At 38.2% G+C, this 19,016-nt stretch overlaps 1 protein-coding gene across 2 annotated transcripts in view; it reads left to right on the forward strand.

Annotated features, from left to right (window-relative positions):
• cpne7 (copine VII) overlaps window positions 1–18,703 on the forward strand; it is a 32,162-nt gene extending 13,459 nt beyond the window's left edge. For both annotated transcript variants that reach the window (XM_069693468.1, XM_069693467.1), the window contains exons 6-16: window positions 1,229–1,312; window positions 1,407–1,496; window positions 1,667–1,765; window positions 1,924–2,010; window positions 2,504–2,563; window positions 3,232–3,365; window positions 8,245–8,299; window positions 11,060–11,111; window positions 11,461–11,594; window positions 12,521–12,757; window positions 13,777–18,703. In XM_069693468.1, coding sequence (XP_069549569.1) covers window positions 1,229–1,312; window positions 1,407–1,496; window positions 1,667–1,765; window positions 1,924–2,010; window positions 2,504–2,563; window positions 3,232–3,365; window positions 8,245–8,299; window positions 11,060–11,111; window positions 11,461–11,594; window positions 12,521–12,757; window positions 13,777–13,929 — 1,185 coding nt within the window. In that variant the 3' untranslated portion in view covers window positions 13,930–18,703. The remainder of the gene's footprint in view (window positions 1–1,228; window positions 1,313–1,406; window positions 1,497–1,666; window positions 1,766–1,923; window positions 2,011–2,503; window positions 2,564–3,231; window positions 3,366–8,244; window positions 8,300–11,059; window positions 11,112–11,460; window positions 11,595–12,520; window positions 12,758–13,776) is intronic.
• Window positions 18,704–19,016: the final 313 nt, after the last annotated feature.

Below are 19,016 nucleotides of genomic sequence, written 5' to 3' on the forward strand. Positions count from 1 at the left end.
ATTTTGACGTGTGTCTCATCACTCCATGGTGCTGAGCCAACTGGCAAGCGGTTTCCATGGCAACAAAGACAGGATGCTAAAGCTCTTTTTTGCTCCCATCCCTCAGGAGATGTATCTGGCTAATGTGGCGGGAAATGCATCCTTAACTGTCTCATTCAGTGTACTGCCCCCTCCCTCCCCCACCCACCCACACACACACACACACACACACACACGCTCCTCACCCCTCACCCTCCCAGCCGCAACAGTCACACACACAGACATGCACACAGTAATTATTTGTTTTCCTCCATGAAGAATCAATTGACCTCCATAATCAGTGTTGCCTCTGCTCTCAGACGGCTGTACTTGAGACTCAGAGGGCGATTTAAGGCAACTGCAAATAACCATAAAGGATACAAAATGTTTCACATGTTTTCAGCTCAGGTATTTACAAACACTGATGATCTAAATGGACATAACAACCATTCATTTGAATTCATGATGTTAATAACAACCCAATGCTGGGGCTATTTCTGACGCATTTGTCACATGGGAAGTCATGGAGTGCAAAAGTTTTAATTGTCTGCTTGTGAACTTGAAATATTGGTTGAAAAAAAACAATAAAATGTTTTAAAATTGCATAGAAAGCTTCATGGGAGGAAATACCAAGCCAATAAAGCTATTAGCTCAAGAGTAAGATCAGTGATGTAGTGGGGAAAATGTCATAACCAGAGAATGGGGCATGAATTAGAAGCTTTTAAAATATTCTCAAACTCTGCATGAAAAATCTCTTTTCCAAAAATGGCAAAAGGCTATGCTATAAATTATATATTTAATGCCTCTGTCTCCCTGACCTTTAATCACAGAGACAATTACTTATCCTCCTGCAATCAGCAATTATAAATCACTGTCAATAGCCATTTCTATAATCTTTTCCTCTCATTCGAATCATCTGGACCCAGATACATGTTGAAATGACCCAAAAACTAAAGCAAGGGTGAACGTCATCGCAGCCCCGTGGTAAATACTGGCAATCTCATTAGCTTCAAGAAACATGCTGTAAATCTTAATCTCAGTGAGACTTTCTGAATAAATAAAGCTAAAAACGAAAACAAAAAAGTTACTGGTTTGCATATTTTTATATAAACATTTCACTTCATGTTACCAGAAGAAATACTTAAATAGACTTTCTACTTTTCTGCTAAATGACAGTGGGTTAGTAGTTTTACTTTCCCTGTCTCTGCAGGATCTCTTCAGCAAGTCCGATCCATTTTTGGAAATATATCGAATCAATGATGATGAAACTGAACAGCTTGTGCACAGAACTGAGGTAACCTCACCACATCCCCTCTCCAGTTTAATCAACAGCTGCTAATGCATTTTTAGCACTTTGCTTCATATGTAAAGTGTTTTCTCTCCAACAGGTGATTAAAAACAACCTGAATCCAGTGTGGGAGCCCTTTAAAGTGTCACTCATATCCCTGTGCAGCTGTGATGAAGAGCGTAAGCTCAAGGTAAGGGACAGAACAATGAAAATCTATCACTTTAGATTCATATATGGACTAGGAATGAAATGTTTACTGAATATATGAGAGATAAATTAATTAATATTATATAAATATTGTGTGCACAGCTATACTTGCAGAGAGAAAGTAGTAAACAGTGTTGTCTGTGTGTGTCACAGTGCCTCGTGTGGGATTATGACTCCAGGGGGAAGCACGACTTCATCGGCGAGTTCTATGCCACTTTCAGGGATATGCAGAAAATATCCAGTGGAAATAAGGTCAGTGAATGGAGAGGTGGAGGAGAGTGGAGGAGAGACAGTCCTGGAGCTGTTTCCTCCACTTCCAATGCGCCTCTCAAATGTTGTGGTGCTTTTATATCATTAAAATGCCTTAAGTTGTTGCCACTGTTCTCTGTCTTTAACATGCTTTGTTCAAGGTGTCGTGGGACTGTGTGAATCCCAAGTACAAACAGAAGAAGAGAAACTATAAAAATTCAGGAGTTGTCATTCTCACTGACCTTAAGGTAGGAATCTGTTGCAGAAACATATGTTTATCAGAACAGGCAACAATAAAAGGAGTCAAATGAATCAGTGTTTGATTATTTTGTACTACAAAATAAAGAGCTAAAGAGGTAAAGAGCTTTCATTTTCACAATGAAACTGAACTCAGGGTCACTTGTTATGTGAGATAGTTCTTTAGAATTTCAGAAACAGTTTAAATTAATGTTAGTAATAAATGCTTGTTTGCATTCGTGTACTGTACATGTCAACAATCTGGGTTGGTTTCTCTCATCCAAATGAGAAACCTCCATGACTGTTTACACCACCGACACACAGCAGCTTCCACTGCTTTGACAAGATACATCACAACATTTTTTTCACTCTCTACAGCCAACAGATTTGTTGAGTTAATTCTGTTTTAATGACCAGATGCTTCTGAAAATGAGCATTCACTCTCCCACCCAAACATCACTTTGAGATTTTGCCTTAAAGAAATTTTCTTTTTTTTCCTTGCAGCTCCATAGAGTGTACTCCTTCTTAGATTACATCATGGGAGGATGCCAAATTCACTTTACGGTAAATAGATTACTCTGTGTTCAGTATTGCTTCACTGTCATTGAGCGCTGCTAGCTGCATTGGCCGTAGCGTTATGAAATACCAGATCAACCCCAAATCATCTACATGTTACAACCAGCACATTGATCATATTGCTTATTGACACAGGTTTTGGTATGTTTTTTTTTCTTTGCAGGTCCAGAAATGTTTTCTGTGTTCAACACAGTATTTCGAATTTTTTTTTTTTCTCCTGCTGTTGTTTTTGTCTGTGTGCACAGTTAGTTCTTCTGACATTGTTGTTGTAGGCATCTTCATGGAATAAATCGAAAACATCTTCAACTCTTGCCCTTTGGTTTGCCCCCTGTTGTGCTCATTCTCACTCTCTGGCTAGATTACTGAAGCAATGAATATTAATCATGAGGACGAGATGCAGTATCTCCTTGTTGAAGTAGCTGGCTGCTTGGATCGACAGTGTAGGGGAGCTGTGGCTGCTTCAGTCTATGTGGGTGTAAAAAAATGCAAGTTCTTGCCGCTGATCATATAATTTATATTGACATAGCTCAGGCTCCCTCGCTCATAATGGTTGGTAATATAATAAACAACCAGGGAAAGTTTAAGCATGAAGTTAACTTGCAAAAGAAAACGATTTGATTCCGATACATTGTTCAATTTGCACACTTTTCCTACAGGTTGCAATTGACTTCACAGCCTCCAACGGAGACCCCAGGAACAGCTGCTCATTGCACTACATCAACCCTTACCAGCCCAACGAGTACCTGAAGGCTCTGATAGCAGTGGGGGAGATCTGTCAAGACTATGACAGGTTTGTCAATCTTTTGTTCCTCAGAAAAGGATCTTTGGTGCCTAAAGGGGTTGTCAGCGTCTCCTGTTGCAAAGAAGGGCTACAGAGTGCTCCTTGCATGCCATTTCAATGAAATCTCTTACACTGAAATGAGCCACTTCATCTGAACCACAGCAAAAGGACTGTAATGAAAATCATGGAGCACTGAAACAGGATTGCAGAGAATCCTGCAGGTTATTATGTTTCCACTCACCAGTTTGTTATACATTGAATGAAACTGAACTACTAATTTTCAAATTTAGTTCCTCACTGAAATGTATTTTGCATTTTGAACTTTCTCCATAGTTACAAAGCCTCACATTGTCATAAAAGCAGCTGTTGTATGCATCGTAAATACGGTCTTTTCTACGGCCCACATCCTGTTCAAGCCGGTTGGTCAATTCTAATCTCTGTTAAACTCCCTGTTAAGAAATGGGAGTGAAAATTGTTAGTACTTGGGAAAATTAGAGCAAGCAAAATTGGCCTCTACAGGCATTATTTATGCATGAGACTAATCTAGGGCTGAAGATGGTACTTGGTAGCACCAGTCAAGGACACTGACACAATATTCTAGATCGACTCCTTTGTGGTGTTGTTTGACTAGTCCTTTATAAGTGTCCATTAATTTCCATCCATCTTTCTGTGTCAGATGGATGACATTTTGACCTTTATAGTTAATCAGCCAGAGGCATTTAAATCTCGTAAATACACCAGTTACTGACAGCTTTTTGACAACATTTTCTAAGCAAATTGGTAATTTATTTTTTTATTCAATCAAGCATGATGGATTGGAAAATAGATAATCCTATGAATGCCAATTTAAGTAAACATTAAACAGGTCAATAAATGCATCTTGTATTAGAGTATATAGAAAAATACTTATATTAGTTTATACATTGTACTATGCAGTGAGTTTCGTCACAATTACTTATTAACTGTTATCAAAAACTACAGTCATCAGCGTGTACAACCACATCTATATATCTCTGTCCTGTCCTCTTTTTCTTTGTGGCACCATGTTGTTTAGATCAAATCATCAAAATTCTTACGTTACATCAATTTCTTGCCACATCATTGCTAAATAATGGTATTTCTTAATCTTGCGAGATTTGCAAGCACACGCTCCCACAACCACAAGCCAAATAGAAATTACACAGTGGTGCGGTTTGCTTGTTTGCACCTCTGTTAGTGAACAGGACATCTGAAAAAACCTTCAACAGATTTCAAATAAAAAGGAATACAAATACAAACTGGAGTGACTCTTGTGTCCCCTACTACTACTGGTTCTCATGGAGAGGAAAATACATAATTAAACTTATGTATGTTCCTCGCCATGAAAACCAGGAGTAGTAGGGGGAAAGGAGAAATGTGCCCTCATCCTCAGTAGTGGGCAAGAAAGAAAGAAATAAGTGCCATCGTGTTGCATTCTTTTTCTTTTTAACCAATTTCAAATAAATTTAGAGGCAATTTTTGAATGTAGACCACAGATCAAGGATCTAGTTTTTGTTTCTGGTGGGACTCAAGACCAAGGTGAAGTTACAGGAAGTAACTGTACATCAAAGCATGTGGTACTGTTCATACTCTGTTTTGCATGTATGTCACAGTTTCCTTGATCACAGTGGTGGCTGCATATGCTTTCTCCTGAGGACAACTCAATGATACAGTTTCCTCTCAACATCTGTTGCAGCGACTGGTCCTCCTTCTTAGCTTGCATGGGCTCATTACCCTGAACTACAGACGAACACATGCAGAGATAGGGGCTGACACCAGGAAAGCAGGCACTTCAAAAAGAAGTGGGATGTATTAGGGCTGGAGAAATAACAGCTTGTTGTGGAATCAGATGTAAAGACAGAGGAGGTGCAGCATGAAGCCTGTTTTATTCGCATGTGAGAATTTCTGTTCCTGTAAATGTAAATACTGGCTCATATATTTCTGAGGTTTCAATTAGATGCATTTTTTTTTTGCTTATACACTTACTGATTGTTTAATTGAGAACAAAACGTAAACAACACACATACGTTTAAAAACATTATTCCAGGCAGACTTATAGGTATGTGCTAATCAATTGGAAATTATTTATAATGTGATCTGTTTCAGAGAAAGACCCTCTCATCTGTCGTAACTAAGCCAGATGAGGATTAACACTCTGACTCCTGATTTATGCAGATCTTCCTATTGAATGTCAGGGGAGCACTCTGGCTAATTATAGCATCCAAAAGATAGCACTGGAGACATCGCAAACGTGCCTGAAAATTAGGAGCTCATCCTTGTCGCTTTATCATTTTAAGGTTTACATAGATATATACAACAGCATCATACATGGAAACATGCCTCTTTGTGAAAGTGACTGTGATTGTAGGCAGTCTTTCCCTCTGAAGTTGGAATTGTTATTGAGGTGTAAATCGTGGGCAAGCAAACCTTTTAGCCTTTAGTGAATATAGGTGATGTGGGATTTTAGAGTTCTTGCAGAGGAGTGCATTATGGAGCTGGAGTGACTAGCTTTTGTCTGTGTGGGTAGAGGCTCGTTTACCTTGCTGAGAGGGCTATTATACCGGGCACATATCCCTCCGGCTCCTCACGTGTGCTGACACAATGAGAAAACAAGGACCGCCGTGCACATCACAGCAAAACTCATATGATGAAAATGACTTGTCAGTATAGTCTCCTGTGTTCTCCTGTCTGGGATGGTGCCATGTTCTATCTCATACATCTATTGAGTTTACTGATTTTTTTTTAAGACATCTGTAAATTGTGCTGTATAAATCAATTCATTAAGGCACCATGGGCAAATTTAGAAAAGAATAGCAAGTGTCTTGGAATTGAGATAATGAGTTCTGTATATTTGGCTTGGTAACAATAACAAGAATACAACACATGTCAGTTAAACTGTCTTTGCTTTTTCCCCCATTAAAACATCTTCTTGGAAAAGCTGGTTAAGCCGATATAATACTAAAAGCACAATTATTTTTTTCCTATTATTTTGCAATGATACAACATGCCCCAGTGTGGTTGGAAGGTCACAATAGTGGGAGTAAGACCTGTACTCAGTGGATGGGAGTTATTTTGATGAAAACTGATAAAACGTCAGTTGAAAACATCTAAATGTCAAAAGTACATTTAGAGCTCTTTGTATGCTCTTGTATCAGTTGCAGAGGAAATCTATTAATTTCAGTGGAACATTGTTACTGGAGTGTATTTATATCTGGATGCAGTACAGAACATTAGTCAGAGCATGTGGAGAGGTCGCATTAAAGAGAATCAAAATTTGACTCATTCAAATGTTCATAATTTATTTTCTTGGAATAGAGAATAACAAGGCAACCAAATATGTGCTCAACATGCCCCATGCACCATATTCCGTCTTTCTAACTGAGTTCCAATTCTACAGAAAGTACAGGCTGTTCCTGTTGCAATTTGTAGCCACTGTAGTTATTATACCACAAGGTTGTTGGGAAAGACCTGTGTTTTTTATTTCCTCCAAGGTTGTTGAGCAAGTAAAATATTATAATAAAATCAGCCTGTTTTGATGTTAGTGTAATAAGAATGTTTATATTACAAATGTTTTATTAATATAATGGATCAACTCAAACTTGCCAAACTGAAGTTGCATCTGTCAAGAGTTATCATTAAGAGTTACTGCTTCCTCTGAGAGTCATCTCCCTACCAGTGTTTCTATAAATCCACAAGCGTCAGAGTTAATCAAACACTTCTGATAGCTCTGAAAATCTGCCTCAAACCCATATTAGCCACCATGAGTGGATAAACAGCTCTCCAATCAACACTTGTCAACACACCAAACAACTCAACATTTCCTGACGCTAGATTTTGCTGTGTTCCCTTCTAGGCACCCACACCGTGTCCAGAGTAAATTAACTAAAGACATCATCTCGAATGTTTGTGCCCCAAACTAAGATTCTTTTGAGCTGGAGATGTTATTTGTGATCGCACCAAGCTGGAGAATTTTGGGTTGTTTTGTCCATCGCGAAGGCATTAAACACAGTAAATGTTCTGATAAGAGAAGCATTAGAGAAAGCTGTCGGTAGGCAAACAATTACTGATGTGACTGGAAACAAGTTGCGCCAGCTCTGCTGCTCATCCTAAACGCAGCAAATTCTAATGTATCACAGTAAACACAAAGTGTTATCTGTTTATACATACAGTATGTCCTGGTGTTAAAGGGCTACTCCATTAATGCCTTATGACATATCCATAGATTTAAACTCACAAGAGACAGGTTCAAAAAAAGAGTGCTTAGGTTTGAATTTATTGTAACACTCTCACTACACACGTAGACAGCGGTTCGTATTCATAAAATCAATCTGTACCTCCCCTAAATTACTGCATGAGCTGTAAGTAGTTTACATGCCTTGAACACAACCTTTTTTTTTGTTCCATTATGGGAAATTTTACAAGCACTATATAGTGGATAAATTTCATACCCACAATTCAGACACACACATAAAACACAGGGTAGATATAGTGCACTATCTGGCAAAAAGGAAGTAGCTTCAGACACAGCGAAACTGTGCACCCTGGTCTTTGAAGGGGACCAAGCCACCATTGCAGAGTCTCTTACAGTAACATCTTCCCATCTAAAAGGCACGATGAAAAAAGGAGAGATTAAAGTCTGAGAAGCTCTTTGAACAGGTGCAAACGCTGGCTGCAGAGACTGTGGGACAGATTTCAAACAGTAATTCAAGCTTTTAACACATTATGAAATGCAAACAAGCAGAGGATATGCCCACGGAAAAGTGAACAGATGGATAAGCCATCAATGTTTTTCAGATTGCTGTCAAAAAATAACCCAGATTACACTGGAGTGATTCTTATTCATGGCTGATTAATTTGCTTATCATTTCAGTGACAAACGATTTTCAGCTTTGGGGTTTGGTGCCAGAATCCCTCCAAATTACGAGGTGAGTCATTCTATTCGTGTCTCTGCTCTCCCTGATTTTTGTTCAACCCAAAACTCCCTTTTTACTATTCCAGTCGAGACACCGACCTTCCCTTCACATGAACACTATAATGCACACTGGATATTAATGTGCTCTTATTGAAGCCTGGTATTTTCCACCACCCTAGGATTTTACGTTAATCAAGCTGATCACCATGACCTATTTTATGACACAATTTGTCATCCCATCAAAATTTCACATTTAAAACTAATTACTGTATGTATTTTTTATTCATCAGTCCCTTGTCTTAAAATATCAACTTGTCTTGAGAAAATATCATGTTGCGATGAAATAAAAGCCTGAGAGTGTTGACGCTTAATTTACATAAGAATTCAAGAGTGTGAGAGCATTTGTTAAAGCAAATTGGACTTTGGGAACCAAAAGCCTTCAGTGATTCTGAATAAAGCCCTGGGGAGACGTCTGACATGTGAAGACCCCCCACACACACACACACACACACACACACACACACACACACACACACACACACACACACACACACACACACACACACACACACACACACACACACACACACACACACACACACACACACACACACACACACACACACACACACATTTGAAACACTATGCTCAGATAGGCTCTCAAACTAGAATTGCCTATATTTAATGTGAGATTATAAGGTGCCATGTGTCAATGGGAAACACTCATAATTATCATTTCAATCATGCAAAGATTTTCAGTTCAGTGAGTACAAACTGTTAATTTGTGAATTTACCATGACATTGATTGCCTTGCGGGAGTTAGATTTATTTCACTGTGCTATTACTGCGTTGTGGTTGGTGGTGGAGGTGAATGTTAATTAAGTCATTAGACTAATCATGAACTGCATCAATGAATTCATAGGTTACACTGTGCAATGGAGCCTGTAGCTGCTGCAGGCTCCATTGCAAGTGTGATGTTTTTGGGCTCTACTGGCTCTTGTATACTTATTTATGCATGATGCATACTAAGTGTGATCAGAAGAAAAGTATGAATAAAGATTGAAGATGTTCATTTGCCGACCAAGTATGCACCACATTGTGAGTTGTGGCAATTAATGGGACACCTCATTTCATTGCGCTGAATGTAGCCTTTTGTGTTTTAAGTCAAAGCCCATTATCCTTCAATAGCTTATTGGTGATGAAATATGCACTAGTTAGAACTAAAATTTGAAAAAAACCAAAAAACCTATTGATTACATTTTTTTAGGAATTTGAGGGTGCTTTCACACCTAACTTACATGGTTTGGTTCAAACTGACCTTTCCTCGGTTAGTAGTTTGTTTGTTGCTGGCAACCAAGACCCTCCTTTTCAGGTTGTCTCTGGCCAATTGTTTGCTTTCAAGTGGCTTCTCATCGATGGCCTGAAAGTAGTAATTAAGTTATTTTAGCATGGTTTTAATTGGTATAAGAGCCATCTATTAATTGGCAGCTGTTCAGGAAGTGATGTATATGTTTATGCAAATCATTTGGCGATAACGGTAAACACATGGTGAGTGCAGTATTTTCCTTGATCGAATGGTCAGACAAATGCAGATTAAAACTGCGCTGTGTTGTGCTTGTATCCCAGAGTTTACTGTGGCACACAGAGCAATTAAGATTGTTACATTGAAAGATTGACTTTCATGCAACAGCAGGAGAAGCACAGGTGAAACTAATGACATTATCAATGCTTCAGGTTACATCATTTCATTTAAGTGTTTCTGTGTTTCCATGCCTGTGAGTCACCATGCATTATACCAGAACTCACAACTGGATAATTTAAATGAAAGACAGCGATTAATCATGTTATTAGATATGATAATGTTATTTATGTTAATACACCTGTGTGTTTGATGCTATGTCATATCAGAAGATCTGCAGTAAAACACAGCTGTTAAATGAGATACAAGATTGCTTCTTCCGCAGTGGCCCAATGCAAAAACTACATTTGTCTGTGTATTTAATTTCTCCGGGGTTTCTCATATCTACATATACAGTGAGTGAATTCAGGCTGTTAATCAAATTAAAGACAAAAATCACTTTGAGAAAGTGGGCAGCTGGACAGGAGTCGGTTGTCACTGATCTGGCTGACAGTTGGTGCTTGTGGAAAAAACTGTTTCTTGTGAGAGGAGGAATCAAGATGGGGATTTTATTTTTGCCAATTAAACAGCTTTGAGATAAACAAAATCTATCTGAAGTGTGGATGGCAGGAACAGACCAGATAAATGAAGAAAGGTTGCAGTCCCCTTTCAGAAACCTGATATTTAGCATATAGCACATGCTCTATGCTCATTAACGTATGGTGTGATGAACAGATGATTCAGGATGTTAATACAAGCAGTATACACAGACCAATATGTCACATAATCAAGTCTCACTATAAAACACCTCTATAAATAAAAGTGAGGGGTCTGTCTTCTGGTGCTTGAAATAGAAGACTTTCTAAATTTCATTTTGGCTGTATTTGGCTAAATTATATATAAACCCTAATCTTATTTTACTGTCAAACTCACAGTAAAAGAAAATGTCACAATTACTGATATGTACACAAACACAAAAATTTTGTTTCTCAGTTTTGGTCACTTTTGGTCACAGATTTCAAATAGGAGCCAGTTCTGATACAACATATAATATTAAAAAGGTGATACAAAAATCCCTTGTTGACAAATGTTTAGCTTTCTTCAGGATACACCAAATTAGCTATTTTTCACATTGATTTCTGTCTCCATTCTCAGGTGTCTCATGACTTTGCCATTAATTTTAACCCCGAGGATGATGAATGTGAAGGTAAGGATGGACTTTGTTCACCAGTTTTCCTGGAAAAGTGTACCTCTATGCTGATGATGCTTGAATTAACATCAGTAATTTGACAACACAGTTGATAAAGTAAGCATATTGCTGAACAGTTCTTTGTTACAAATTTCAAGCAAATAAATATATCACAGATTATAATCCCCCCCAAAAAATTAAAATGATGTGAAACAGAAAACATTCTCAGGCCACACATAATTCTTTGCTGGACTGCAGTGATGAACTCATCTAGCTGAACTATTTGTTCCCAGACGCTTGTTTACTGACAAGTGTTGATAACTGTACTGACGTTACCCTCATTTTGCTCGGTGCTCTCTTTTATCAGGGATCCAAGGAGTGGTTGAGGCATACCAGAACTGCCTTCCTAAGATCCAGTTGTATGGCCCAACCAACGTCTCTCCGATCATTAACAGGATAGCCAAGCAGGCAGCAGGCGATGGCAACATTTATGATGCTTCTGTGAGTACCCCTTTACACTGCTTTACAAATATACGGATGTAATACAGGCTTTGTTGTGGTGCCTTCCACCGAGTGTTTTGAGTGTGTTGCGTCTGGTTCATCTCAATGTAATGATGCCCTATGGCACAAAAGAATAAGGGCCCATTATAGAATGAGTTAAGATGCTTTGAATTTTGGATTGAAGTCATTCTTTGCTGTATTGATGTATTTTTTGAACATATTTTCATATCATTGACTTTTTGGTTTTAGAAAGTACCTCATTAAATGTAGTTCAAATGTGGCTAATAGAGTTACTGTGTTCCTTATATTTCCTAACATTATTTTGGGAGTAAAAACAAATAATTTTTTCCGTGCACTTAAATTACCCACCGGTGACACGGACATATTGTTGTAGCCTATTACACTACTGGACCTGTACTGACTGTCTTTATAATTTGCTTGTCAACGTCAGCCAGTCTTTTGATCAGCAATGCATAAGCACAGTCAGGGTACCAAAAACAAACAACTATTCACTGGACCAATCATGCTACGTTTATATTCTTTTTCTGTGTTACTCACACAATCACACACACCAGACGAAGGAAATCAATTTTACACGTACACACCTGGACAAACATGAGATGTCTCTGTTGTGGCTGTAGTTTCTGATGTAGCTGCTCTTTCTTCGTTTGTTCTTCTTGCTCCTTATTAAAAAAAATTGTTTTGGATTCCCTTGTTTTCTGTGTTACATTTTAACATACTGCCAAAACCACATAATGTTTACTGCTCAGTGGAGGCTGTAAATTTATCCCAAAACAGCATGAAAGGCTTCCTTCAGACGATAGCACCCACTGAGAGGTGTTCTTGCTTATAACCACGTGTTGGTGTTAAAATGGGTCAATGTTAACATGGATTAATTCACATTGAAAGCTCTTATCTCCTTGCAGCGATACCACATTCTGCTAATTCTCACGGATGGTGTAGTGACAGACATGGCAGACACGCGTGAAGCCATTGTACGAGCCTCCTACCAGCCTCTTTCCATAATCATTGTTGGTGTGGGCAATGCCGACTTCACAGACATGCAGATTTTGGATGGAGATGATGGAGTCCTACGCTCACCGAAGGGGGAGCCAGTCCTCAGGGACATTGTGCAGTTTGTGCCCTTCAGAGACTTCAAAACGGTCAGTTTTTTTTCTTCACCTGTCAATCTTTACTTGTTGACTTTCAGCTCTTCTTTCAAACCCACTATGACTGACTGCTTTGCCATCGATGCTCATGAACACTACATTTTTTTTTTTATATAACATCCCCAGCCCTTGTTATTTAAAAGAGTAAACAGACAGCTTTTGCTGGTTATGCTAGTGCTACAGATGGGCACCATGGACTGGAGGAGATCCAGAAACTTACTCACACAAGAATGGATTCCTAATATTGCTACATGCAGTCACCAACATGTCATCTGTACAATTATACAGTCTGTTACATACAGATCAATGAGAAGAGAAACCTCCAAAAATGCACACTCTTCTATATACAGAGTGAGAACTCACTGCATGACTTCAACGAAAATGATGGGTATTATGTGCTGTAGTCTTTACCACATAAGGAAAATGGATTTTAGAAGAATAATGTTCATCCCTTTATTACAGTTACAGAGACTTGGAGAATCTATCTAAGAATCACTGAAGCTTTTCTGGCAGCATGTGGTGACCCAACATCATCTTAATACGTTTATATTGTGTTGTTTTTCTTAATCTTAGATTTTTCACCCATCTGCATAGCTACCTGATTATCAGTTGAAACAAGTCACCCACAGCTTTAAGAAACGGGATTAAAAAACAATGTTTTCACACTTTGCACATAAATACTAAGAAATCTAGACATATTTATTTTACAGGGTTGAAAATGGTTTTCAGACTACGCTTTACAACTTAAATACGTTAATTAATTATATCTTAAGAAAACAAATCAATGAGAAAATACTGAAATGCAAACACAGCAAAACATATTAATTTTATAGAGCTCGTAAGATCAAGGCAGAAGAGGTATTCTCTAAATCAATGCTTGACACTGACATACCTTGTTTAATTTGTGGTCTTAACACTGTCCTCAGTTTAACTGCGAAATGTTCTGTATCTCAGATTAAACTATATTTAACAGTTGTTTTGACAACTCCAGCTTTTCTTTGTCTCTGTTGCAGGCTTCACCTGCAGCCCTGGCCAAATGTGTTTTGGCAGAGGTGCCCAAGCAAGTAGTAGAGTACTACAGCCATAAGGCCATCTGCCCCATGTGTCCTATGAGGGACTTATCGACTCCCATCCTCAGCCCAGTCGCCACCACCCCAACAGAATAACCACCCACCCAGTTCCTGTGACCAAGCTTTGACCGCAGCACCAGGCTGGCAAACTGAGATGGAAAGAGGACGCATGCCTCACTTCTTTGGACAAGAACTGGAGAGAAAATCCTTCTAAATGTGTTGTTATTCATTTATTGCATTTTTCACTCAAAGCAAAGTGTTTACACAATGACAGTACTAAAAGGATTGTGGGTTATATTTCTCTGCTCAGTGTGGATGGAGCACAATTGACCATCCAGCTGTTTCTGCATCATGAGTCCTGGAGGGTTATGTTGGGGTTTTTATTCCTAATGTTTATGCATGCTGGCCAACCCCTCAGTGCTGATCCATTGATCAGATGCAGGCTTATTAATCCTTATTGCCCATGAAATACATCACTTCAGCTCTGTCAATTATGTCACTTTTTTCCTAATGTCATATGTTCGGATAATTTTGGAGACGTACGGTGCAATTCAAATGACATTGGTTGACTTGAACATATTGACAATATTTAATCAAGATAAATGAATGACAGGAGGTACTACAATTTAAGGTTCTGACTTATAAATACATTGATCTTCCCTCACATATCTATTTGAGTCTGTCCGGCTGCATTGGCCTTATCATAAATTACAAACAATATTTGCAGATACACATGGATCATAATTTCAAATCAACCTGTCATGAGTTGACACCGGAACCGGCTAAAGATGCCTCCCTTTTCTTGTAAAATGTACTTCCTATTATACCCTTATGCTAAAACTAAAAGCTTTGTTCCAAAGTGAACCAGCCATCGTCAATAAAATAAAAAAATGCTCTCATTGCAACCGCAGGAACTGTGACTGCACACCACTCCCCCAAATCACTCAGTGCTGCACGACAGTTCGTAGGTACCGACGTATGCTGTGTAAAATAATTATCAAAATAACACGAGTTCACCTGTTCCCAGGTAATTAGGAAACCCAGGTGAGAAAACAGCATCACTGGAAATATCTATGTTTACCTTTCTCGTGTCACCACCTGTGACTTACACACCATGAACATCTGTGAAACTGCAAGTGACATAGTAACTTTATCAATCAACGGTATTTGCTATAGCTTCAGCTCTTTGTATGCTTTTATCATTTACAGTTACAAAGTTATAGCAAGATGGGGAATACAGTCAGGTTGAGGTGGAAGATGTCTTTGGGTTGCTGTGCAGTTGCAAATGGCCGTAAAGGGCTGCCTCTTCTAAGGGGGGCTGTGAACAAAGCTGGAATAACATTTTTCTCAAGGAGATGATCAATGATTGCACCCTATTTCTGGTCTTTTGTCAAGTAGCTATGGTGTAAGCAGTGAAAATCATGCTTCATGTCTGGTGAATCCTTTCCTTCTGAATTGTCCATTATTGTTGTCATCACTAAGCCAGTCATCATGCAGGTAGTACTTTTCAAGGTTTTGCAGTAAATATCATTCTACAGGTAGATTTTATCTTCTGTTTTTGCAGCTTTTCATATGCAATATAATTATTCTCTATGTCTCATGAGGAATTTAATTGGTGAGAAGTTTAGATCAAGTGAAAGCACAAAGCCGATCCCACTTAGTGCTGTATTGCACACAGAAATATTCATTACATTTACATCAGAATGATAGATTCTAAAAAAGATAAGTATCATTATTAACACATTCTCTTTGTGTTACTTACCATGAAATTAGCATTAAAAAAAATTCCAGAACAAACTGTTCTGTAAATATACTCAGTTTATTTCCAAGTAAGTGTTGCCTGAAGGATCATTGTTTGCTCGACAGTACAGAGGGATCCTTGATGTTGCTGCTCTATGGAGCTTTGTTCAATGTTCATCAGATTCAAAAGGCTTTAACCTTCACTGTTACTTTCCTTGCCAGAGCTGTGTCAGATTGTCTTCATTGTGTTCAGAGTGTAGCCTGTCATGTAAGTCAGAAAAAAAGCTTTGCCATGTTTTGGCCTCAGTTATTTTCCAACGGAACATATTAATGCTGCAGTGGTTAAGGCACAGCTGCTCAATGTAAATGAGTCTTCACAGCAGAACAACAAGTTGCTGTTTGAGATGTGATTTTTCATTGTAAATAACTGTGTGTATATAGGAATCTAACTAAACAAGACAAGAGTGATTGTGTGTTCAAGTTACCGTTCAATGAGGGTGGAAAAAGTCAGCTTAATGGGAAAGAAAGTTGAATCGACCATTTTTTTTTTCAAACCATTAGAAGGCATCTTCATTATTTATGAGGAACCTTGACACCTCAAAAAAAAAAGAAGTTTCCTTTGCTTCATCAAGCAAATATTTCCAAAACACAGATTTCAACTGAGTTGTCGGTGCCTCGTATGTTTTACTTTTCATTAACTGTCATTATCTTAAAGCATTTCTTAGTTTTGTTAAATGTGAAACATCTCTTTCTGAGCTCAACAAATTTTATGCTTTGGTTTTATTTTGTGGCTTTTCCTCTGATTTGTGATTGCATAATCTAATTTCGTTAAACTGATATTCCACAGTGTTAAAGAATTACATTGTGAAGGAAGTTTTTAGATCCAAAAAAAGTATTATATTCATTAAAAGCTTAACATTTGATGAATAATTCTTAAAAATGTTGCCAGCGGTGAGTTGCACTGAAAAGACTAAATAACAGAAAAGCATCAGTTTTCAAACCGAACTGTATAGCATACAATATAAACTCTAATATTGTTTGGCTTAACAGTTCATTATTTGATGTCTGTTCTAGCAATGACTGCACTTTGTACATTTTCTTAGTTGTTTTGCTTTTATCTTTATAGGGTGTATGTGTGCTATGAATGGCTCTGAATGGTGACTAATTTAATTGGCCAGAAACCAAGCTGTCACTGCCATTAAATGCACAGGAGGAATATCTCGCCTTTACAGCTCCTCTAACACACACATTTCCAGTCCAAGCTACAAATATTAATCTGACTTTGATTTGTCCTCTAGAGTATAGCCAGCCCTCCCCAGACACAGACTATTGACTTCTCATGAATGCACCCAAACACAGCTACCTCTGCTGTCGGCTGCTCTCTGAACTCCTTTGAAGATCAACTATTGAGGATTCTTCTGTCATTGTGGATCACAGGATGAGGCCCATTGATTCAGAAGGCTTAGGTTTGGAGCCATACACCATTACTCAAATGTAAATAATCCTGGAGGGAGTTTGGTCTCACAACTGAAGCTCAGCTCCATGTAACTGGTTTACAGCAGGTTTAGAATGGATGCAAAAATTTGAAAATACTCTGCTGGACTACACAGCGTTTGACATTATCAGTCATTTATTGAGAAACCTTGTATTTATGCATCTTCAATAGTCTTTTATTTTATTGCATCTCAGATTCTTCACCAAAAGGATTTACAGTGCAAAAAGTTGCCATTGTCTGAAAATTACTCCATGAAACAGACAGCATTTTTAAAAGCCTTTAGCGTTGTGCTTTCTCATAAATCTTTAATGGCTACTCATTCAGACTAAATAAAGCAGGAAGTGCAGATATCAACCAATATATTTGTTCCTTGAGGGCAAACAAGCTCTCTTATTAACATCTAAAAAGCATCTGTAGTTTGGGTCTTACATGGCAACACACTCTGTGTCCCCTATTACCTTTATCACCTTACTGCTATTGCCTCAGGTTATGAGCTGCACCAGCTCAATTGGTTCATTACCCTGTACTCTTTCATAAGATGTTATTTTACAACTGATAGGTGATTGACCACAGGACACACTGAATGTTATTCTTTATAACCAATATTTGTTTTTATTATCAAATAAGTAAAACAAAAAAGGCCCAAATAAGTATTTTCTCTGTTCAAATTTCAGCACAATACAATGAGCCATGCAAATGTGGCATGCTGCTCTGGGGTTTCCTGAACTACAAAATGTATTTAACATTTGATGGTAGAACATGTTTAACAGTGATGCATGGGTCTTTAATGCCTCACCGGATTTGCCCCAAACAAATGACAAATGACCAATCAATTCAGATCCCTTTTAAAACAATTTTAAATTCTTTATTTTTTTCATTGTGACAACTTTCACCGCAATCACTCATGTATGAAATGTTTTCAAAGTATTGTGTGCTTGTGTACAAGAGTAAACTGAACAAAAATGCACAGCTATGTTTATCTAAGTTTCATGAGAAACAAATCTACATTCATGTTGTAATGGGAACCTGTCTTTGGTGCCATAGCGATGAAAACAAGTGAGCTAAAACACTGGAGACAGAAAGACCACAGCTCATGTGGCCATCTTGCTCTGCAGATTAAAAAAAGATGGGAAGAAGCTGCTTATTCATCCTTATCTATCCTTGCACCATTGTCAGACAAAATGAACAAGTCATAGGTTTTACACCACGTTGCTATATGTAAAACACACACACACACACACACACACACACACACACACACACACACACACACACACACACACACACACACACACACACACACACACACACACACACACACACACACACACACACACACACACACTCTCTGTCTTTCCACTCTTAATCAGAATGAGGTTTACAGTCATAACCCTAATATGCAACTGGTGTAACTGCAGGCTGTGTGGGTAAGAAGCAACCCATGCATCATTAGTAAATATTGGATTTCTTCAAACGGAAGAAAGGGTTTATTGCATGCTTACTTTTATTGTTAAGCTGTGCTGTGCAGTCATTCCTTTGGATTTTTTGATATGCAAGCCTGCATTTGCACAAATCTCTGTACCTGTAGTGTACGCTCTCTGTCTTGCAGTTAGGTAAATAAATATCATCATTGAACTGAAACGGACTCTGTGATTTGTTATTGAAGTTAATGAAATTTGACAGATTTTGTCCAAAATATATATTTCAAAATGAAGTGCATTTATCTGTCTGTTTTAGTTTCTTGATTGTACCTACTGATTTTAGTGATTAGCTCACAAAACACTTTTTCCTTGCACACATCCAGACAAGAAGGATGAGGACGAAGGAGAAATTGCTATAGATATTGAAATGTAGGTTATGCTATCATGTACACATTTGCCTTGTGTACTTTGCTGATGCTATGAATACTTTGCATGGGAAGAGGGATTGAGCCTACTCTTTAATTCCA

The sequence above is a fragment of the Brachyistius frenatus genome, unplaced genomic scaffold (genome assembly GCF_029030835.1).
Source record: "Brachyistius frenatus isolate BFR_SWC_R1_liver_20210118 unplaced genomic scaffold, ASM2903083v1 Contig_15, whole genome shotgun sequence".
Taxonomy (NCBI): Eukaryota; Metazoa; Chordata; class Actinopteri; family Embiotocidae; genus Brachyistius; species Brachyistius frenatus.